The sequence below is a fragment of the Nilaparvata lugens genome, chromosome X (assembly GCF_014356525.2).
Source record: "Nilaparvata lugens isolate BPH chromosome X, ASM1435652v1, whole genome shotgun sequence".
Classification (NCBI taxonomy): Eukaryota; Metazoa; Arthropoda; class Insecta; order Hemiptera; family Delphacidae; genus Nilaparvata; species Nilaparvata lugens.
In genome coordinates this window covers 83,404,327-83,425,664 of record NC_052518.1, presented here as the reverse complement: position 1 = coordinate 83,425,664, position 21,338 = coordinate 83,404,327, and the positions used below count along the sequence as shown (strand labels likewise).

At 31.7% G+C, this 21,338-nt stretch overlaps 1 protein-coding gene across 3 annotated transcripts; it reads right to left on the bottom strand.

The window, feature by feature from the left end:
* Positions 1-838: 838 nt before the first annotated feature.
* On the bottom strand, positions 839-17,145 carry LOC111045225 (Meckel syndrome type 1 protein-like). 3 transcript variants are annotated; one of them, XM_022330580.2, is made up of 8 exons: positions 16,802-17,004; positions 16,145-16,397; positions 15,081-15,283; positions 14,132-14,321; positions 13,053-13,215; positions 3,574-3,723; positions 2,662-2,864; positions 839-1,104 (listed from the first exon to the last, which is right to left on the bottom strand). In XM_022330580.2, the coding sequence occupies exons 1-8, from the start codon at positions 16,873-16,875 to the stop codon at positions 874-876; spliced, it is 1,467 nt and encodes a 488-aa protein (XP_022186272.1). In that variant the 5' UTR covers positions 16,876-17,004; the 3' UTR covers positions 839-873. The 3 variants fall into 3 exon arrangements, with proteins under 3 accessions (XP_022186272.1, XP_022186273.1, XP_022186271.1); XM_022330579.2 differs by having other exon boundaries at positions 845-1,104; positions 2,662-2,912; positions 16,802-17,145; XM_022330581.2 differs by lacking the exon at positions 2,662-2,864 and having other exon boundaries at positions 841-1,104.
* Positions 17,146-21,338: the final 4,193 nt, after the last annotated feature.

The window sequence follows — 21,338 nt, the reverse complement described above, 5'->3', positions numbered from 1 at the left end:
TTAAAAATATCACAAGGGTACTACCCTAGTTATTTTCTATAATTGCTAGTTTAGATTTTTTAGATGTTAAATGTTACATGGGGTCCATAAAATAATAATTAACTATCTAGTTTAGATGGATTAGCATTTTGATCCAATCAATATGAGTACTATTCAGATTAACAGCTACACAACAGCTATTACTTCTAAGATAGGAAGAATCTGCCTGTATTGTTGAAGTGTTTGGCTTAATTTTACTATTTAAATTCAACTTTTAATTGAATACTTAAATTTCCCATTACTTTAGTTTTCGTCAAGACAATAACTCCAGTTTATCATAGTTAAAGTAGTTTCATAATTTTTCCTGCAGCATAAAAATTCCACAATGCAAGAAAAATAATGATCATAACTGTATTGAATAAAACAACTTAAAATTGTCATAACAGCATATTTATAAAAATTAAGAAAATAGTTTTGGTTGCCACATCATCATCAATCTTTATGGTAAACTCCAGGAAATAATGATAACCAAATAAAAGAACATTCTGAAACGAGCTTAAATAGAACTTTTACTTTTTTTACCTCTCAAATGTAAGGACAATCGTTACCGGTAATAACACTTCGTCCTCTCATGTTAATAAACAATGCCTTTGATGGAATGACAGGATATTCTCTTATGAAAGACAATTTCATTATAAATTTGGCTGTTTCAAAGAGTTAAGTTAGGCCTAGTTAAGTATTAATTTTTTGTTTAGATAAGAGAAGAAAGAGCTCCAGAAAAAATCTGCGAATAATCCATTGAGTCGGCTGGGGATTGTAGCTTAATCATCCGTACAGAATTAAATCAAGAATAAAACACTTATCAGAAAATTGAATATTTATTCAAAATAAACACTACTCTATTGTTATAGCAGTTTGAATACGTTTCCTAGCCCATAAAAATGCTTTTAGAGCAATGTTGACACTTTGAAGGAGACTAAGTGCAGGAAAGTGGTCCAGAAATGACGATTGTGAAAACTCTTCACTCAAATAATCTGACGACTGTGAATGAAGAATTATGTTCAGGCAGACGTCCAATTCTCCAGTGGCTATTTCCTTCACCCCAAACTTGCTCAATCTACCTCCCTGAAAACAAATTCCCATTGGAATATTATTGTAGAAATGTTTGATCCATAATTCATAAAAAAATTATTCCAACTCAAGACCACAACCACTACCATATTTGAAACATAACTGGAATTCCAAAGTGGCAAGAAATTTACTTAAGAATGATTTGAAATGTATATTTAATAGCGCATTCATAAATAATATATTATAGTTCTTCGTTCATAACACTTTTAAGATGATTACTTAACCATGTACGCCTGGAAGAGTGCTAGTCTAAAGGCACTCATGAAACTGAATCAATTCATAAGTTGAAGAATTATTAATACTACAAGGAAAGTAGTTATTTTCCAACATTATCTCCAATATATAAAAAAATATGGAGTGAATATTTTATGAATCCTTGAAAAGGAAAATGTTTTAAAGAAAAACTTAATAATAAAGACCATACGGTACTAGGCTATGTTTATACAAATTGGAGTAGTTTCAGTGAATCGAATGTTTTATTTGACATTATGATATGTAAATATAAAAATACATATATATAATACGGTACAGTGTTTCTAAAATAGACCGAAATAAACTTTACTTGCTGAAATGATTCTGTTTATTTTAATTTATAAGGAAACCATTCACGGAGTTTGTCGATCTATAACTCTCAGTATATAATATCGGATTGCTTTTTCAAGAGTCTTATGAAATTTTAGTTTAAGTGTCACTTTATATCAAACGAGCAGGTAGAGTAACCCACACTCCCTAAGGGTGAAAAACACTAATATATTGAATATTTATAGTTCCATGCTGAAAATTTAAAGTATTACCCTATCAAATTTACTTGACAACAATATAAAGATCGTTGGAAAATAGAATAATTATTTATTATTTTGTCAAAACTAAGTGGATAATCTTCATTGAAATTGAAAATTCTCAGCCAATTTGTTTTAATTTGATTGAAAAAAAAATGAAAATATGGTACCTATAATTAACCAGCTCCGGTAAATTCCGAATCTTAATTCAAAATTTCAAGTTGATTACGTACTTCCATAGTTCAGAAGTGGTGATGCGTCAAACATGTACTTTCTATTCTGTACGGGTTAATTTGAATTGTTTATTTTATAGATATTATACAGAGGAAGATTAGAATAGGTTTAATTTAAACTAATAACAATATTATTTATTAATTGTAATAAACTAATACTATATTATAGTTGTATAAATTAGGATGGAAACAGTGTTGCGCTGTAATCTATGGTGTCTCTCTCAAAGTTGTAAATAATTGACTAAATTATAATGATAAATTCATTAGTGTCATGTGACACTAAATTTAATAGAATGTAAATAAATTTAAAAGTAATAGTATCGTTTTCTGTTTTGGTACTCGTCACCGGAACTCAAACTGTGGTTTTGCTGGTTTCGCCGAATTAGTATATTATTATGTTAAAAAATTATACTTCTTATTCTAAAACATTACTTTTTGTAATCTGTATTCATTTGTGAATATTTTTTGTAAGGCAATAAAATTTGATTTGATTTATAAATTACACTGATAAATCATATGAGGTTCCTATTTTTCTGTACCTGAAAACTCTCTGGTATACCATTGAAAGACATATTGGCTAGATGAGGCGTTCCTCCAATGAAATATCTTTTGAGTGAGTTAGTTGCCGACATGCTAAGGTTCTGCATTGGTCTCCAGCATTGCAAGCGAAAGTTATGTTGACCAGAAATAGGAGGAACAGAGACCCAACTACAGCCCTCCTTGCCAACTCTTCCCCACGAATCTAATCCAACAACATCGAAGAAAAGTTTTGGATACGCCTGGCAAAACTCTGAAAACGGCATTTTAAAACATTTTTCAATTATATTTGAAATATTTTAGTTATTTCTGCTTAAAATGCTTTTATTTTCAATGACACTAAAATTTCCTGTTTATTGAAAATATTACTTTTTTGCTACATGGCTTTTGAAGCCCATGTGACGTAATATATTACCAAGAAAAAATACGAATAATAATTTAGTTATGTTTGAAATCTACTTCAATAAAGACAATTGAGTTCTGATAAAAGCTTTGTTTTGCCAGGGAAATGTGAAGATTTCATTTAATTCAATATTCTTATAAATTTATACAAATTTTTATGATATTTTTTGTTTTTTTTGATTGAAAATATTACTGTTTATTGAAAATATTAATTTTTTGCTACATGGCTTTTGTAATTTGATTTTATTATTGTTCTGGCAAAATAAAACTGATTTGATTTGTAATCGATTCATCACGAGTAAACGTATCTCATACTGGATGAGTAAAATGAAACATATGGAAGTTAACCTGATTCTTGGAAAGTACGGTATTAACTATTAAGATTGAAGAAGGAAGATGAAAATGTATTTAAATTATTAAGCCACAGTGAAATTCAATAAGTTTATGAGGGAGAATTGGTAATATCACAAGCTGATTAATTAATTATCAATCAAGATGTAATTATTAATTACCTGGATTCTGATCTTTATTGTAATCAGATGAAGACGCATTACTGTAAGTAAGTGTCATTTCAAATAAATGATTAAAATTTGCAAATCCGTCCAGCATCTTAGCTTGTTGGGTTATACCTGAAGAATCATCTGGCGATTGATAACTCCAACCTGTAACAAGAGATCTATCATGTTTGTATGAATATATTTCAGCTAATAACTAGGTAGCAATATATTGTACTATATCCATGTATCTATCGCCTATGAATGAGAAATCCAGTTTTCAGAGCAAATGAACTTATAATCTTCAGATGAATTTATACAAATACACAAAGAACTATATCTTAAGCCTAATTAAATAGAGTTACTACGAACTAAAATACTTATCTAGTTTACAGTTGAAACACAGTGGCTATTGGCTTGAAAACACAAATAGCTAATTATTAACAAAATAGAACACAATAAACTGTTTAAAACGCAATTTAAAACATTAATAAACGAAAATGATTCAGAGCAAAATTTTACAACAACACAAAGCCAGCCATTTTTCTAGAGAGGGCTAAGAACAGGAAAAAACCTAAGTTACAAATCACAGAGCCAACGCCTTGTTCGGTATCGATTTTTACAGACACGCCACCAAAAAATTATAACTTACAAGTTTAGAATTCACATTCTACATCTGTTCTCAATAAAACTTTATTTTGAAATTGTTATTTTAAATTTTTATATATATCTTGATTTAAATAAACCATTTATCTAGTAATTTTGTTAACCCTGCCTTGGTGACACCATGGAACAATGCAACAAACATTTACGATAATAAATTCTCCGTCAAAAAGTTTGTCCGTCTATTGATGATTCTGATATTTACTATAAAGTTCCATAGATCTCGAATTGAAGATTCGATTCCAATGTGAGAAAAAATGTAATATTACAAATACCCCCCTCTTGACATAAAAAATTTTACTGTTTGAAAATTTAAAGAAAAAAAATTAGATTGACCCTAATGAAAATTGTTGAAATTTAAATTCGAGAACAGTAACAATTTTTTCTAGAAAAACATTACATGTCATCCAATAATATTGAAAATTATTATAAAAATTCATCAATAGTGTTTGTTATATGTTTCCAAACAATATTTCAAAATATAGAATATCAATATTACTTTTGATTTAGTTTTATAATTTAAAGGAAAATATCTCAACAGAAAGTTTAATATGTAAAGAATAGTTTTTTGAAATTGCACATAAATTTAATAGATAGAAAAATTTAATTTTTTATTGCATAAAAAAAAATTAGTATGTTGAATGAAAAATGTATTATTATCATTTTTTTTTTTTTTTTGAATTGATGAATTGTTACATTTAATTTTCACATAAAATTTCAATAAATCAAAAAATGTTCATTTCTTTCACTATTGACGCGGTTGATTTTATTGATGCACATTTTGGAAAACAGTCCGTTAAGGCACTCAGTATGATTTTCAGTTAAGTGTGACTCTAGGGCTGAGTGTGACTCTAGGGCTAAGTGTGACGTTAGGGCTGATCTGGATGCACGTAGTGTTGGGCTGATACTTGTAGTTGACTGATGCATATCAAACTCGATACAGGTGACATCTCAGTTAGCATTGCCTCATGCTTGTAGTAGACGGCTGCATACCAAACTCGATACAGGTGACATCTCAGTTAGCATTGCTTCATATTTGTAGTAGACGGCTGCATTCCAAACTCGATACAGGTGACATCTCAGTTAGCATTGCTTCATGTTTGTAGTAGATGGCTGCATTCCAAATTCAATACAGAGTCACATAAATTTTGTATCATATTTGTAATTATACAATGTACATTTCAGGCTTGAAATGACAATGTAATTCGTTTTTTGGAAAAGAGATAGACGCTGCATACAGGATTAATTTAGGTGAGGATTAATTTAGGTAAGGTTTGGTTTTTTGATATTTTCAGCTTTCAAGGTTTAGAGTTCTGCATACAGGAATAATTTAGGAGAGGATTTTTGAATCAATTCTTTCATGATACTGTGACTGTTATTCTGAATTCAAAGTTGTGAATGCGAACATGGATGGCAATTACCTCCAGGTAATGCAGTAGTGTTGAAGTTTGAGATACAAAGTCAGCAATAAGCGTTGGCATTGTTATTGGCGTATGCTTTGGTGTCGGCATTGATTTTGGCATTGGCATCAGCATTGGCGCAGGCATAGACATTGGTATCAGCATTGGCGCAGATATTGGCATTGGCGCAGGCATCGGCGTTGATTTTTGTTGTTGGCATCAGCATTGGCGCGGATTTTGGCATTGGCACAGGCATCGGCGTAGATTTTGGCATTTTGGCGTAGTTATTGGCGTTGACATTGGCGTAGTTATTAGTGTAGGCATCAGCATTGATTTTGGCGTAGTTATTGGTGTTGATATTGGTGTTGACATTGGCATAGTTATTGGCTTTGGCATCAGCATTGGCGCAGATTTTGGCGTAGCTATTGGCATTGGCACAGGCATTGGCATCAGCACAGGCATCGGCGTAGATTTTGGTATTTTGGCGTAGTTATTAGTGTTGATATTGGCGTAGTTATTAGTGTAGGCATCAGCGTAGATTTTGGCGTAGTTATTGGTGTAGATATTGGTGTTGACATTGGCATAGTTATTGGCTTTGGCATCAGCATTGGCACAGATTTTGGCGTAGCTATTGGCATTGGCGCAGGCATTGGCATCAGCACAGGCATCGGCGTAGATTTTGGCATTTTGGCGTAGTTATTGGCGTTGACATTGGCGTAGTTATTAGTGTAGGCATCAGCGTAGATTTTGGCATTTTGGCGTAGTTATTGGCATTGGCGCAGGCATTGGCATCAGCACAGGCATCGGCGTAGATTTTGGCATTTTGGAGTAGTTATTAGTGTAGGCCGCAGCGTAGATGAGTCACACTAGTTCGAAAATCACCCAAATGTTCTTAACACTCTTCATGGCGTTCACTTGTTGCTGATTTCGAGATTCACATGATAACTATTTCAATGTTAATGTCTGTGCTGTACCTGTTATCTTAAAATGCTTATAAACTAAAAGAAAAACTTGATTAGGCTATCAATACAATCTAATACACATGAAAATTATTTTTAAATATATATGAAATTGAAATTTGTTAACATCTTATTATACAGTCAGCAATACATAAATTGTGAAATATGGACATATCAATGATAAATTTAAAAAAAATCATTTTCATCTATTCACTGTTCAAATATCAAAATTTAATCCATTCTTCAAAATAGAAATAGAATTTCATAACACCCTGTATCATTATCAAAATTGTAAAAAACATCAGACCATCACAACAAAAATTAATTTCAATATATATTTCAATAATTTCAGACAATTGGTCTTCTATTCACAATCATTTCATAATATATCTGCATTTCATTATCATTTAATATAACATTTCATTTATAGCAAGTTCATTTCACATTTATGATTTATCATTCAGGGTTTCAAAATTATTTAGTTTTAATTTTGTTCAAAAATTGTATAAAAAGCAAATTATTTAATATTGTTAATCATCGTTTGTTGGATACTATAGTTTATTTCGACTCTTCAATGTTCTGAACACAAGCTACATTTCATGACAAAACTTTACTATCAATCATTAAACAAGAAACCATTCAAAACATCAATAATATTTTGCTTCAAAGGCAAACAATATTCATAAGTAATCTGCATCTATGGCAATCAACATTATTAATCAACACAAAAATATTATCTCATTACTGCCTCTCTAAGTCATAACCTCTGTTATTCCTTCTTTAGGCAATAATGGGTTTCCATCTCAAAAAACAATCACATACCAGCAAAATTCTAATCAACAAACCCCACTAAAAATTCTACATACACTCCAGCATCCATTTCAAACGATAATCAATCATATCAAAATTTATAGAACAAACAGTTTTAAAAATTTTGAAAAAGATATCAATCACAAAAACTTATTTCAATTAATAATATAACAAAACGTTTTAAATTCAATGAAAACATTATTATTCAAGTTAACTTTCATTAATACATCACATATATATGGCTACAGAATTCATTAATACTTTCAAATTTTGAAGTTTATTTATTATAATAACATAATTTATAATTTAAAGACTGTATAATAAGTACAAACATTTCAAGATTATAATACAAAGAAGATCAAGATTAAATAATGGGTAAATAAGTTCCCTAAAAAATACAAAAAAGAGAAAAAGAAAACTGGGTAAATAAATTCCCTAAAACAATACAAAGAATTGATACACTTCACATGAGTGATACATGATGAAAAAATATGTCACAAGCAAACAATTATTTACACTACAATGGATAGATTTTAGAAAAGTTAAGTTTTATCAACAATTTAAAGATTAGGAAAATAAGCTACTATTTTAACTTCCAAAATTATTTCAGAAAAAATACAAATTTAAATGACTATGGACAAGATTGGTTAAGATATGCATCATAGAAGAAATTTACTGAACATTACACAAAGACAGGAAAGAATTGAAATTTGAAAAGATTAAGGGCCAAGAAAAATAGGCTACAGGAAAGAAAAAAGACACAATTATGGACTCTTACCATACACTGTGTAGCGATTATGCTATTCTGAATCCCGGCATAACACAGGATTCCTAATCATTGTGTGTTGGGGAATACCCTTTCATCATGTGATTTACTGTCATCATCTTGTAAATAAGCAACTTGAAACAACCTTTGAATACTAATACATCAATGGAAACTTTGTGCTTTGTTTTCTTCAAGAACATGATTTTATTCATGGTTTCATTTGTTTCAACAAAGCCATTTTGCTTGCAAAAGTTAGTCATGTTCACTTGAGAATGCATTGCATACACCTTTTCAATTCTCAGTTGAAAGTTGAACTCATCAACTTGACTCAAAGCAACATTCATTTTGTTTACATTATTCCTAACCTCCACAGAAACCTGTCTCATGTAATCATTCACTTTGTTTATAGTTTTCCTAACCTTCAATGTATCAATATTACTTTCATGATAGTTGACTTTTAGTGAAGACAACTCCCTACCTACTTCTTTACTCAATTCTACTGTCTCACTATGGTTGACTTTTTCAACAACAGTAACTAGGCCTACATTGTCAGAAACTTGAATGAGTTGATCTTGTAACTTAACACTACTATCATCCTGCTTCAATTTGTTTTCATCTTCATGATTATCTTTCAATGTTTCATGTGCATTTTTCAATAGAAGGTTTATACTAGCCTTCTCTAGTCTAATGCTAGCAAATTCTTGCTTCATCTCATCAAACCTAGCATTAAACTTAGCATTTTGCTCATCAAACTTAGCATTTAAATAAATAAATAAATAAATAAATAATCATTTTATTTGTAAACGAGCATGTTATGCACATACAAATAGAGTTGCTATCTGATTAGAGCCCATAAACAACAAAATTATTCATAGTGATCACAATAACAATACTATAGGTACAAAGTTTATAATATAATATGAGAATAATAGGCCTTTAACATTACAAATAGAAACTTTACAAAAACATAAGAAGAATAACCAACAATAATTATTAGTTCTTAATCAATCATCGAGCAATATCAACAACAAAGTCTATAATTTTATTAAAATGTGCTTTACGCTGTACATACACTCTAAACTTATACTTATTTATACATCAATATTATCCTGTAGTTTCCAGAATTAAATTTCGAATATTCATAGCGTTAATCATGTAATTGTAAATATCCCTCATTTTATTTGCTGTTATATTTGAGAGAAGAACTAGAGTTTTATCTTCAGGATTGACTATGTTTCTTACATATTTGGCCAAGAACTGTTGTCTCAAATCAATATACATCGGGCAACGTACCAGGACATGAGTGGGTGTTTCATCTTCTCGCATGTTACAAAGTGGACAATACTCCATACTGTCTATGTATATACCCCTGTTCTCTAAATAAAGATAAATTCCGGATTTCGATGCCATACGTAATTGTGTGACTAATCTTATACATTTAAACACTGATCTTATTTGAAGCTGGTCGCCTAGAGCAAAATTGGGATTTAAAGCCTGGTAGAAAGGGAAAGAAATGGAGTTGAATGCTTCCTGTTTGTCTGCCTCGAACAATATTGCACCATGTCTACTAACTATATCCCATTTCATCCTACCAAGCCGTGTCAACCAATTCTCCGCCTGATTCCAATCAGTATTGACATAAGCAAGAGTTAAATGATGTTTCACCAAATTCACCCAGTTGAGAGTATTTCTGTTTTGATAGAGCTGACTGTCTGACAAAAGCATGAGCTTCTTAAAACAAATTTTGGGGTACCTGTTTTCTGGCATGCCTAATATTTTTATCAGCCACGTTAAAGTTTTAAACATAATCAAATTAACCAGTTTAACCCTTCCTGTTTCTAAACGTAGTGCCCAGCTCGGTGTACGTCTACTCAAAAACAACATTCTCTTGAAAAATCCAAGTTGAACTCTCTCCACCTGCTCAGCACAAGCCAACCCCCACACTTCAGTACCATATAACGCCGTTGGAAGAACAATTGATTTAAACAAACTTAACAAGTTGAACAAACTTAGCATTTTGATTTTTAAACATTTGGTCTAACTTAGCCTCTTGCTTATCAAACAGTTGTGTTAAGGCAGCTATTAAGTCATCATCTTTTTTAATATTTTTCATATTATATGCCATTTTGCTAGTCTGCACAGATAATATATTCATTAGGACTTGATCTCTCTTGAACCGATTTCCCACTCAGCAGCATCTCCCATTCATAATTCATCAAGATATCTATCCTACCAATAATTTTTTACAACCAGGGATATATTTTGTAGTTTGAGTCCCACACCAGGGCGTACCATTTGCCGTGCTACCAATTTTTCCTTAAATCAGTTGGAATAGCATTCCACCTATTAACCTAAGGATAGTTGTTGGCTCCAATGAAATAGATTCTTGATAAATTGTGAATGGATCTATCGCCTATGAATGAGAAATCCAGTTTTCAGAGCAAATGAACTTATAATCTTCAGATGAATTTATACAAATACACAAAGAACTATATCTTAAGCCTAATTAAATAGAGTTACTACGAACTAAAATACTTATCTAGTTTACAGTTGAAACACAGTGGCTATTGGCTTGAAAACACAAATAGCTAATTATTAACAAAATAGAACACAATAAACTGTTTAAAACGCAATTTAAAACATTAATAAACGAAAATGATTCAGAGCAAAATTTTACAACAACACAAAGCCAGCCATTTTTCTAGAGAGGGCTAAGAACAGGAAAAAACCTAAGTTACAAATCACAGAGCCAACGCCTTGTTCGGTATCGATTTTTACAGACACGTCACCAAAAAATTATAACTTACAAGTTTAGAATTCACATTCTACATCTGTTCTCAATAAAACTTTATTTTGAAATTGTTATTTTAAATTTTTATATATATCTCAATTTAAATAAACCATTTATCTAGTAATTTTGTTAACCCTGCCTCGGTGACACCATGGAACAATGCAACAAACATTTACGATAATAAATTCTCCGTCAAAAAGTTTGTCCGTCTATTGATGATTCTGATATTTACTATTAAGTTCCATAGATCTCGAATTGAAGATTCGATTCCAATGTGAGAAAAAATGTAATATTACAGGATACACACTTGAGAGCTTTTAAAATTTTTCATATTATTTTTTTCGTACCGGTAGTTTAATCGCTTTCCAAAAAGAATGGTATTGAACCAAATCATATTGGAATGCCATGATTCTCCCTATTCAAACAGTAATTTGAAACGTTAACTGGGGGTCAACTGTAGTTTAAAAATTAAATTGAAGAAACTGTTTATTTACAAAGAACGTGAAAAAAAAAGTGAAAGTGAAATTTCAAATCAATTTTTCAATTTTGAAACACTTTGTTAAAATTTCTTATTGATCTCATTCCTGGATGAAGATGGGTATAAACTTAAGCCTGGAATTCAATATATTATAATAGAATACCTTCAAGTCTGGATAAAGTACTGTGCTCAATACTGTAATAAATAGATTTGAGATGTTGATAAGGATATTTCTTATTTGAAAATGCATCAAGATGTATTGGATCAAGACTACAATAGTCTAGACAATACAGACATAAGAAAGGGGGTGTGCTTGCAATTTATATTGTAGTTCTGATTTTTCAATATATCATTTGGGTACATAAGAGAAGACCAGAACCAATTCCTTCATGCAAAATTTCCTTGTGCTAGATACAGGGTGGCCCAAAAGCCTCGTATTTTCGGCTCATTTTTCAGCTATTTCTGCCAAATCTCGTTATCGGACAGAAAAATTTGCTCTTGCCTCTTTTTTAGATTATAAAATTCTGTATAGAATGAGATCATTCTATCATAGAAATTGGCCATTTTTGTGGATAAGAATATTGGCCTAAGTACACTCAACAATAAATTTTCCATTTTTCGACAAAATTTGACATTTGATGCATGATTTTGGACCGCCTTGACGAGCCGAGAAGAATAAAGTGTAGTACGATGAAATCTGAGCATTGTGTCAAAAGTTATAAGTGTTTGAAATTTTGATCCTTGAGGTGTCATTAAGCGCGCCTCTCCACTAGGAAATACTGAAATGAAGTGCATCTAACGGGTGATTCTCATAGAACATAATCTCATGAGCTTATTTCATTGTGCGAAATATCAATGTGAGGACAATGTAGTTGGTGATGATGGTTGTAGCTAAAAATTAGGTGTTTTTCACAATACAAGGAGCATTGTTGTCAGGTGTACCTGGATATCTGTATGAGATAGAGCGCTCTACCTGATCTCAGATTGTGGAACACAAATACACGCCCAAAGGGATTTTGAATTACACATCTAAATGGTAACAATCAGAAGATATTGTTGATAAAAAATTAAAATTCATCAAAATTGATTTTTTCTTCAAATGTCACTCATTTTTGAAAAATTATAATTTAGTACTCATTGGGGATAGAGAGTTCGGAATGATCTCATTCTATACAGAATTTTATAATCTAAAAAAGAGGCAAGAGCAAATTTTTCTGTCCGATCACGAGATTTTGCATAAATGGCTAAAAACTGAAAAATGAGCCGAAAATACGAGGCTTTTGGGCCATCCTGTATCTAGCACAAGCAAATTTTGCATGAAGAAATTGGTTCTGGACTTCTCTTATGTACCCAAATTATATATTAGAAAATCAGAACTACAGTATAAATTGCATGCACCAATGTATATAGTGACTGGACTACAACCGAATATTCTTTAAATATAATATTTTGTATTTGAGAATCTATTCTAGTAGCTTTATCTCTTTATCTCACAGTCCTAAATGCACCATATAATTCCCATCGATAAAAGTAATTCAACTTTTGTAATTCAACATGTAGTTTTTGAGTAGATTTCAATCATAATATTCAAATTGAATAAATCAATTAAAATTCATGTGGAAACGGTTACCGTTGGGCAGCTCCAAATGATAACGCACAAATATGTTCTCCAAATCAATGTATCTTGCACCCCTGATCTCTCCAAAAACATGGACGTTAATCATTCCATGCCGTGGTAGAAGCACATCATCCGGCGAAAACACATATTGCTCAGATATTTTATTTTCATGCAACTGAAACAGAATGCATGTTGAAATATTAATCGGGTAAATTAATATAATCAGATAGGTGAGATATAAATTATAAGCACTTCAACTTAAAGTGTGACAACCGTTTTATTAGGTCCAGTATCAACTTATAAAAATTATGAATTAATAATAATAATTCTGTATTTATTAATTTACAAATAACTAAAATAGTGTAATGGTCCAAATTAAGATACAGGTTATTACAATAAATGCAATTTAGACACAACCAAAATAATATAAACACATTCACGTTAAATTGGAGACAATGAGTGTTTTTTTTTGTCGAAGATGATGCCTTCATTTCCAAATTGCTTCAATAGAGAGAATTGATAATAATGAACATTGGCTAACAAACGTTATCCAGTTCAACGGGACTACCATGAAGCCATTATCTACTGTTCAATATAAGTTACTGTAACTCTTTTATTAATATAAGATAAGATTTATATAAGATAAGGTACGGTACATATCATACCGTACAGTATAGCATATAATGTTATGAATGATTCCAAGAGTGGAAACCTGAAAACATAGATCCATCAAACATGATTTCCATCCATTCTTTTTCTCGGTTACATACCTACGGGTTTTCAATTATTTGAGTTTAAATATAAAACTTTTGGATCATGAAACGTATTTATGTGATTCTTCATACAATATGTTGTCTTTTCTACTGGAAACATTTTATTTCTACAAAACCCTGCAGGCCAAAGCATCATAATAATCAGTTGAAGGTTGGAACTTGGATAAAATTATGTTTTAAGGTCGATGAATGAAAAATAGTTGTCCCACTGTCAACATCAGTTTGATCAATTCACTTATGGAGAATTTCTACAACATTTAGGTTTTTAATAGAGTAAATTTTTCAACATTTTTGTTTGTGTGGGAAAATGTCACATACCATTTCACGTTGGAAATGAGAAGCTTCAGGAACAATCCAAAAAACATACTGATTGCACGCATCTGAAAACCCTTCCAATGAATAGCCAGGACCACTTGTACTGCTATTGAAATCTGGAAATACGCTCAGCACTTTGAGTAAGCTATCCCATTTCAAAACAATTATAATTTTTTCGTTTGCTTCTCCTTCACTGCAAATAAGAACACGTTTTGTAAATTATTGAAAATTTTAATATTTTTATCACTTGAATTTACTTTAATTATCTAGATCTATTGCAAATCCATTAATTCACTATTGTTGAATTTCAATACAATAAGTAAACATCAAAATTCAAATCCGCTTAGATTTTTCAAAGTGAAAATACATTTTGGAACTATTTCTATCAAAATTTGAGAAAATAACAGTTTTGAGCTCATGACCCAGTTATTGTTTCTTCCTGAATAATTTATTTGAGGTTTGTGTGTGATTTAATGTAAATAAATATCATTTTGATAATTTTAGGGAGTACAGTAGCATTATAGTTATTCAAAAAGTGCCTCTACATAGGGAACGGAGTAGGCTTCAATTCCATTAATTCGTATTTAAAAGGTTCGTTTCCATATTGAACCCATCTTCTATGAATTCTTTAGAAACCAAAATACCGTAATGCTATAAAATAAGCCTCGAATAGGTATAATCATAATACATAAATCATGGAACAATCGTACTATCGTACTTATTTCTGTAAAAATTTATTTCTCTATAAAAACCATGAAAACCCCTTGGACATTGAAGCTGATGATATCGAACTGATTGGGACAGAAAAGATTATTATAACTTCTATATCGAAAAAACACTCAAAAATGCATTCTCCATAGAAATCTCCATGTCTCGATTTTGAAAGAATAACTTTTCAATGATTTTGCAGTTTCAAAAGGATGCATATTACTCTGTGCAACATGTTACTTACATAAGATACCCTACATCAGCCATTATGTACATTAATCCATATCTTGAATCAGAGTTCTCCAAAGAATGGCCATTCAAATTATCATTCGCCACAAAAGAGTTAAAGGATTTTGGCAATCGAGGTGTTTCATTACTTTTCGTGCTTGTCTTCTGGTTAGATGATGGGCCTGTCTTTTTCTGGTGCAACAGAATATCCCGTTCAAGCTTAACAGAAAAACACCACAATGATAATAATAAATTATTTGCATATTTCAAAATGTATCTTTTTAGAAGTAATAACATTTTTGTCATGGTGAAGGCAAAAACATTGAAATTTAGTTGAAATAAGCACACTATTGTAAAATAATAATATCTAACAATTCAAGTAATGTACGGTACCTACTTATACTGTATCTTACGTTTTTGTTTCTTATTTTATCAGTGTTAATACAGTGTGTCTAATGCCTATTTAAAATATTTTTTCTTTGAAAGAATGATGTGACAACAAATTTATAGCATTGTGTACAAGTTTAAAAAGGTATTGTAGTATTCAAATTCACTTTATTTGAGATATAAGATGAATATATTTTATTTATGAGATTAATCAAAAGTTTTTATGAATTTCAATTGATTCATTACATTTATTAATAGTAGGCTACCAATGGACTTGATTTTTCTCATCCTTTTTCTACAAGAATAAGATTTATAATATAAGAGAATATACCAAATAAGACAATATTTGGTACATCTTATTCAAAAGAGTATTTGAGTGTTAAGTATAGTGTAGGACATTGAGATTTTTTCTCTAAATATGATTAAATAAGTGTATGAGCTGTGAATTGTGCCAATCAAAAGTGGCGATGGATTACACACTTTTCTATCAAATTATAAACGTTAATGATGGCACACAGCATAAACAACAAACGGTTTTGCAAATGGACATTTTGTTTTTGAAAAAACAAAAAATAATTAATATGATAATAGGTTATTAGCACTAAGATTGTTTTGTGTGCTAGTGTCAAGTAAACAATATAAAAGAATAATTTCACTAGGTATGCAATTTTTTATTGATAAATTAAAACTTACTTTCAGATCCAATATATCAGGTAGAAGATAGGAAAAAAGTATGTTTTTACTGTTGCTCGAGTTACGATCTGTTTCTGTTATTTGTTTATGATAATTTTTCTGGAGAGGTGACAGGCAATTGTTGAGGTCACTGTAGACGCTGACCTCTTGTGGACTGAATACTCTCTGCTGCCAAGAAAACAATTGTTCTTCGTGTTTGTCATCTTCAAAATTCTGTTCCAGATCGGATGCTTCAACAGTCCTCACATGAACTCTGAAAACGTTATTTATATATAATGACGACAGCTTAAAAGTAGATGTTGAATATTATCATTGCATTATTTATTGATAAATGAATATTTATGACTGTTCAATGTATTTCATTTTTATCAAACTATCTATAATTCAGGGATTCCTGGGCATGGGTAGAAATGTTATTATTCCATCATGAATAATAATTATACGGTAGGTACCTACCGTATACACATTACAGAAATGAACCACAGGGTACAGTTCCTTTTCTATTCTTATTCATACAGAATTATTGGAATAATTGTGATTGAAAATTATTCAATTATTGCCAAAAAAAATACTTTTGTCTCTAGAGACTGTCTGTAAATAAATCCAGTTTTTTGTAAATAATTATCAATGAATAAACTTAGCCTACAGTAGACCTACCTGAATTTAAAAGCTGTTATGTCATTGCATCTATAAATACCCGTAGACGCATCACATTCAGTTTCAGTTGGCATGTTGATCAGTATAATATTTGATATTTATCCAAATAGTTTTAAATATTCACATAATCCTAATGGTTATTTTGTGATGGTGGTGGTGGTGGTGGTTTGACAATTTTTTGAAAAGTCTGTGCACCATTAGCTTGAAATGGTTGCCATAGCAACGCAACATTGTGTATAAAATCAATAGAGTAAACGACAATAAATTTTGTATCAAATGAAGAAAGAAATGATTATCATCTTAAAAATTTGAAAAGTAAAGTAATTTTCATAGATATTTCTTCCTCAATAACTCATAGCATTATAAAAGTATTTTTTAAAAAAATTATCTCACTTACTTCAAAGAGTCGTGCAGCTGTATAAATATCTAGTCTGAGAATGGAATCGTCCATTGCCAAAAATCATAGTATCGCATCTCCAAAACTCATAAGTTAACGTGTAGCCAAACTGTGTGTATAGGTCGTGAAACACGACACTACAAAGTAGAAGGAATTTCTCTTTCTTCTCTGTGGACTTAAGGCCTCGCCACACCAAGCTCGTCAGTACCGCCACAGAGGAAAGAAATTGAAGAAGTTGCTTATTCCGTGGTACCGCCGAGGTAGTACCGCTGGTGGTAGTTTTCTCGGCTGAGCACGCCACACCGAAAAACGTCCGCTAGCGGTAGTCTCAGAGTAGTGAGTCTAGTAGCGCATGCGCACTCTGTGCGCATGCGCTACCTCTTCGAATCGCCTGCCATGTATTCAGGTTGAGCGCGCCACACTGAGCTCGCTTTGTCCGCCTTACTACCTCTCAGCGAACTTTTGTTGAATCGCCTAGCAGGCGGTCGTAGGTGGTAGTGCGCCGTACTACCGCCGCGGTAGCGAACTCGGTGTGGCGCGATCAACCTGAATACATGGCTAGCGATTTTTAAAACTTCGCTACCGCCGCGGTAGCGAGCTTGGTGTGGCGTGCCCTTTACACAGCTACTAGTAGATCAGAATAATCGGTTCAATTCCTTTTGTTTTGAGACGCGCAGCTATTATAATACGCTTATAAAGCTATAAGCTGCAGGCTTGTTGGCTTTAAGCTGGAAGCTCGAGACGCATCATTACTAGTCCAGTCAATATAGACATAAAAAAGGGGGTGTATTATATTGTATTTCTGATTTTTTAAAATATTATTTGGGTACATAAGAGAAGTCCAGAACCAATTTCTTCAAGCAAAATTTCCTTGTGCTAGATAGTGGCCCAAAAACCTCATACTTTCGGCTCATTTTCCAGTTTTAAGCCATTTCTACCAAATCTTGAAATCAGACAGAAAAATTTGCTCTTGTCTTTTTTAAGATTATAAAATCCTGAATAAAATGAGATCATTCGGAACTCTCTATCTCTAATGAGTTCTGAGTTATAATTTTTCAAACACATAACTTTTGACACAGTGCTCAGATTTCATCGTACTACACTTCATTCTTCTCGGCTCGTCAAGGCGGACCAAATTCATGCATGCATCATAAGTCAAATTCGGTCGAAAAATGGAAAATTTATTGTTGAGTGTGCTTAAGCCCATATTCCAATATACAAAAATGGCCAATTTCTATATTCAAAGCTGCATGTCTTGTGAAATACTTCTGATAAAATTTCCAAATCCAATGAGAATGTGAAAATTGTCCCCCTCTACCCACTCCAATAAATAATACTTTCTATTCCAATACAATTCGAAAGTTACAGTGAGTTTCAAAAATGGTGATTTCAGTTTTTACATTTTTTTCGTGATTTTACTTTTGATTAAGAGTTTCTAAAACAAGTCTGATTTATCATAGAAACTCACGATTGATTCCAAATTGTAGATAAATTCATCCTCTTCGAGCTCAGTTGACTAAAATCCATCTTGAATCAACTTTCCCTATAATAGAACTGCCAAAACCGTTAATATGAGAAAAATATTTACAATTTCCGGATTTTTTTCAACAATCAAAACTCACTTTATGAACATACTTTTTCATGGATCGTTTCCAGCCGATGAAAGAGAAAATTCTATTGTATATTTCAAGATCAAGTAATGATTTTCATAATAAGGGGTTACCGAGATACATAGCTTTGAATATAGAAATTGGCCATTTTTTTGGGTATTGAAATATGGGCTTAAGTACACTCAACATAACATTTCCATTTTTCGGCCGAATTTGACTTATGATGCATGAATTTGGACTGCCTTGACGAGACGAGAAGAATAAAGTGTAGTACGATGAAATCTGAGCACTGTGTCAAAAGTTATGTGTTTGAAATTTTGATCCTTGAGGTGTCCTTGAGCGTGCCTCTCCACTAGGAAATACTGAAATGAAGTGCATCTAACGGGTGATTCTCATAGATCATAATATCATGAACTTATGTCATTGTGCAAAATATCAATGTGAGGACAATGTAGTTGGTGATGATGGTTGAAGCTGAAAATTAGGTGTTTTTCACAATACAAGGAGCATTGTTGTCAGATGTACCTGGACATCTTTATAAGATGGAGCGCTCTACCTGATCTCAGATTGTAGAGCACAAAAATACGCCCAGAGGGATTTTTAATTATACATCTAAATGGCAACAATCGGAAGATATTGTTGATCAAAAACTAAAATTCATCAAAATTGATTTTTCCTTTAAATTTCACTCATTTTTGAAAAATTATAACTCAGTGCTCATTAGAGATAGAGAGTTCCAAATGATCTCATTTTATTCAGGATTCTATAATTTGAAAAAAGACAGGAGCAAATTTTTCTGTCCGACTACAAGATTTGGCAGAAATAGCTGAAAACTGGAAAATGAGCCTGAAGTATGAGGTTTTTGGGCCACTATCTAGCACAAGGAAATTTTGCATGAAGAAATTGGTTCTGGACTTCTCTTATGTACCCAAATAATATATTAAAAAATTAGAACCACAATATAAATTGCATGCACCAATGTATGTAGTGACTGGACTATACAGCCGGCACAGCTAAAGCACATAACCTATAAATTCATCAGAATCGATGACTCATTGAATTTTTATGTTGTATATTGCTTTTATGATCCATATCTAATGAATTATCGAATCTGACGAGTTTATAGGTTATGTGCTCAAGACGGCTGTAGCCAGGGTTGCATCTCAAGCTTCCAGCTTAAAGCCAACAATCATGCTTATAGCCCGTCTCGAAATGCCTCTATTCCTGAAAATGCTTGAGGTAACCGTTATAATGGCAGTAAAGAAAGATAGAAGAACAGCATTGCCAAGTCTCTTGAGTTGACTGCATTTTGCCACTGAATGTACACAGCTGTTACTCAATTCATCCCATTGAATTTGATCTGATATTGGTTTATAGGAATTGCACCTCAAGCTTCTCCACTAAATTGAGTGTATCTATCAGAGGTAATCATTACAGAACATAATCTTATAGACTTATATAATTGTGCGAATTCTCAATGTGATGATGATGAAATTGGTGATGATAATTGAAGCTAAAAAACAGGTGTTTTTCAAAATGCAAGAAGCATTGTTGTCAGTTGAACTTCGAAATCTTCATGAGATAGAGCTCTCCACCTAGTCTCAGATTGTAGAGCACAAAATTACACCTGGAGGGATTTTGAATTACACAGTCATTTGAATGGTAACAATCGTGAGATAATAACAATTGGAAGATCTTGTTGATCATAACTAAAATTAATGAAAACTGATTTTTTTCTTGAAATTTCACTCATTTGAAAAAAATTGTAACTCAGTACTCATTGAAATTGTAAAGCTCCGAATGATCTCATTTTATCCAAAATTCCATATTCTAAAAAAATGCAGGAGCAAATTTTTCTGGCCGATAACAGGATTTGTCGGAAATAGCTGAGAACTCGAAAATGAACCAAAAATACGATATTTCTGGGTCACCATGCATCTAGCATGTAGCACAAGGGAATTTTGCATGAAAAAATTGGTTCTGGACTTCTCTCATAATATATCCAAACAATATATTAGAAAGTCAAAACTACAATGTTAATTGCAAACACCAATGTTTATAGTGATGGGACTATTGCTGTTTCTTGAAATAAAAATGTTGATTACTGGGAAAATATTTGTGAGAGGTATTATAAAATTCTTCAGTCAAGTAAATAAGAGTTTTTTCAATCACAACCTAGAACCTTATTTGATAACCTTATCAATAAAAATGTTTTTCAATAACTTACTGTAATTTATTGTTGTTTACTTGTTTATTCAATCATAAATGGATTGTTGAACAATAAATGCATGGATTAAAGTTGGAATTGATATTCCATAAATTAATAAACAATAAACAATGAGCAATCTACATTTATGCACCGTTGACACTGGTCTGTTGTGTGTCCTTTCCTTCAATTACCTCTTTATTTTCAACATTATCAAATACATTACTACATTGTAAGAGGTTTTTTATTTTCTCAAAGTGGAGTTTCACATTCAAAAATCACATTTTATTTGTTTAAAACAGTTTAATTCGCAACTTTTCCTGT

What these genes read in the sequence shown, in the direction of transcription:
- LOC111045225 (XM_022330579.2), bottom strand. Translation starts at nt 16,875, where the DNA reads ATGCCAACTGAAACTGAATGTGATGCGTCTACGGGTATTTATAGATGC. An exon ending in TCATTTGGAGCTGCCCAACG is followed by an intron (nt 3,724 to 13,052) that starts GTAACCGTTTCC and finishes CTCTTGTTACAG; the next exon opens with GTTGGAGTTATCAATCGCCA. An exon ending in CAATAAAGATCAGAATCCAG is followed by an intron (nt 2,913 to 3,573) that starts GTAATTAATAAT and finishes TGCCGTTTTCAG; the next exon opens with AGTTTTGCCAGGCGTATCCA.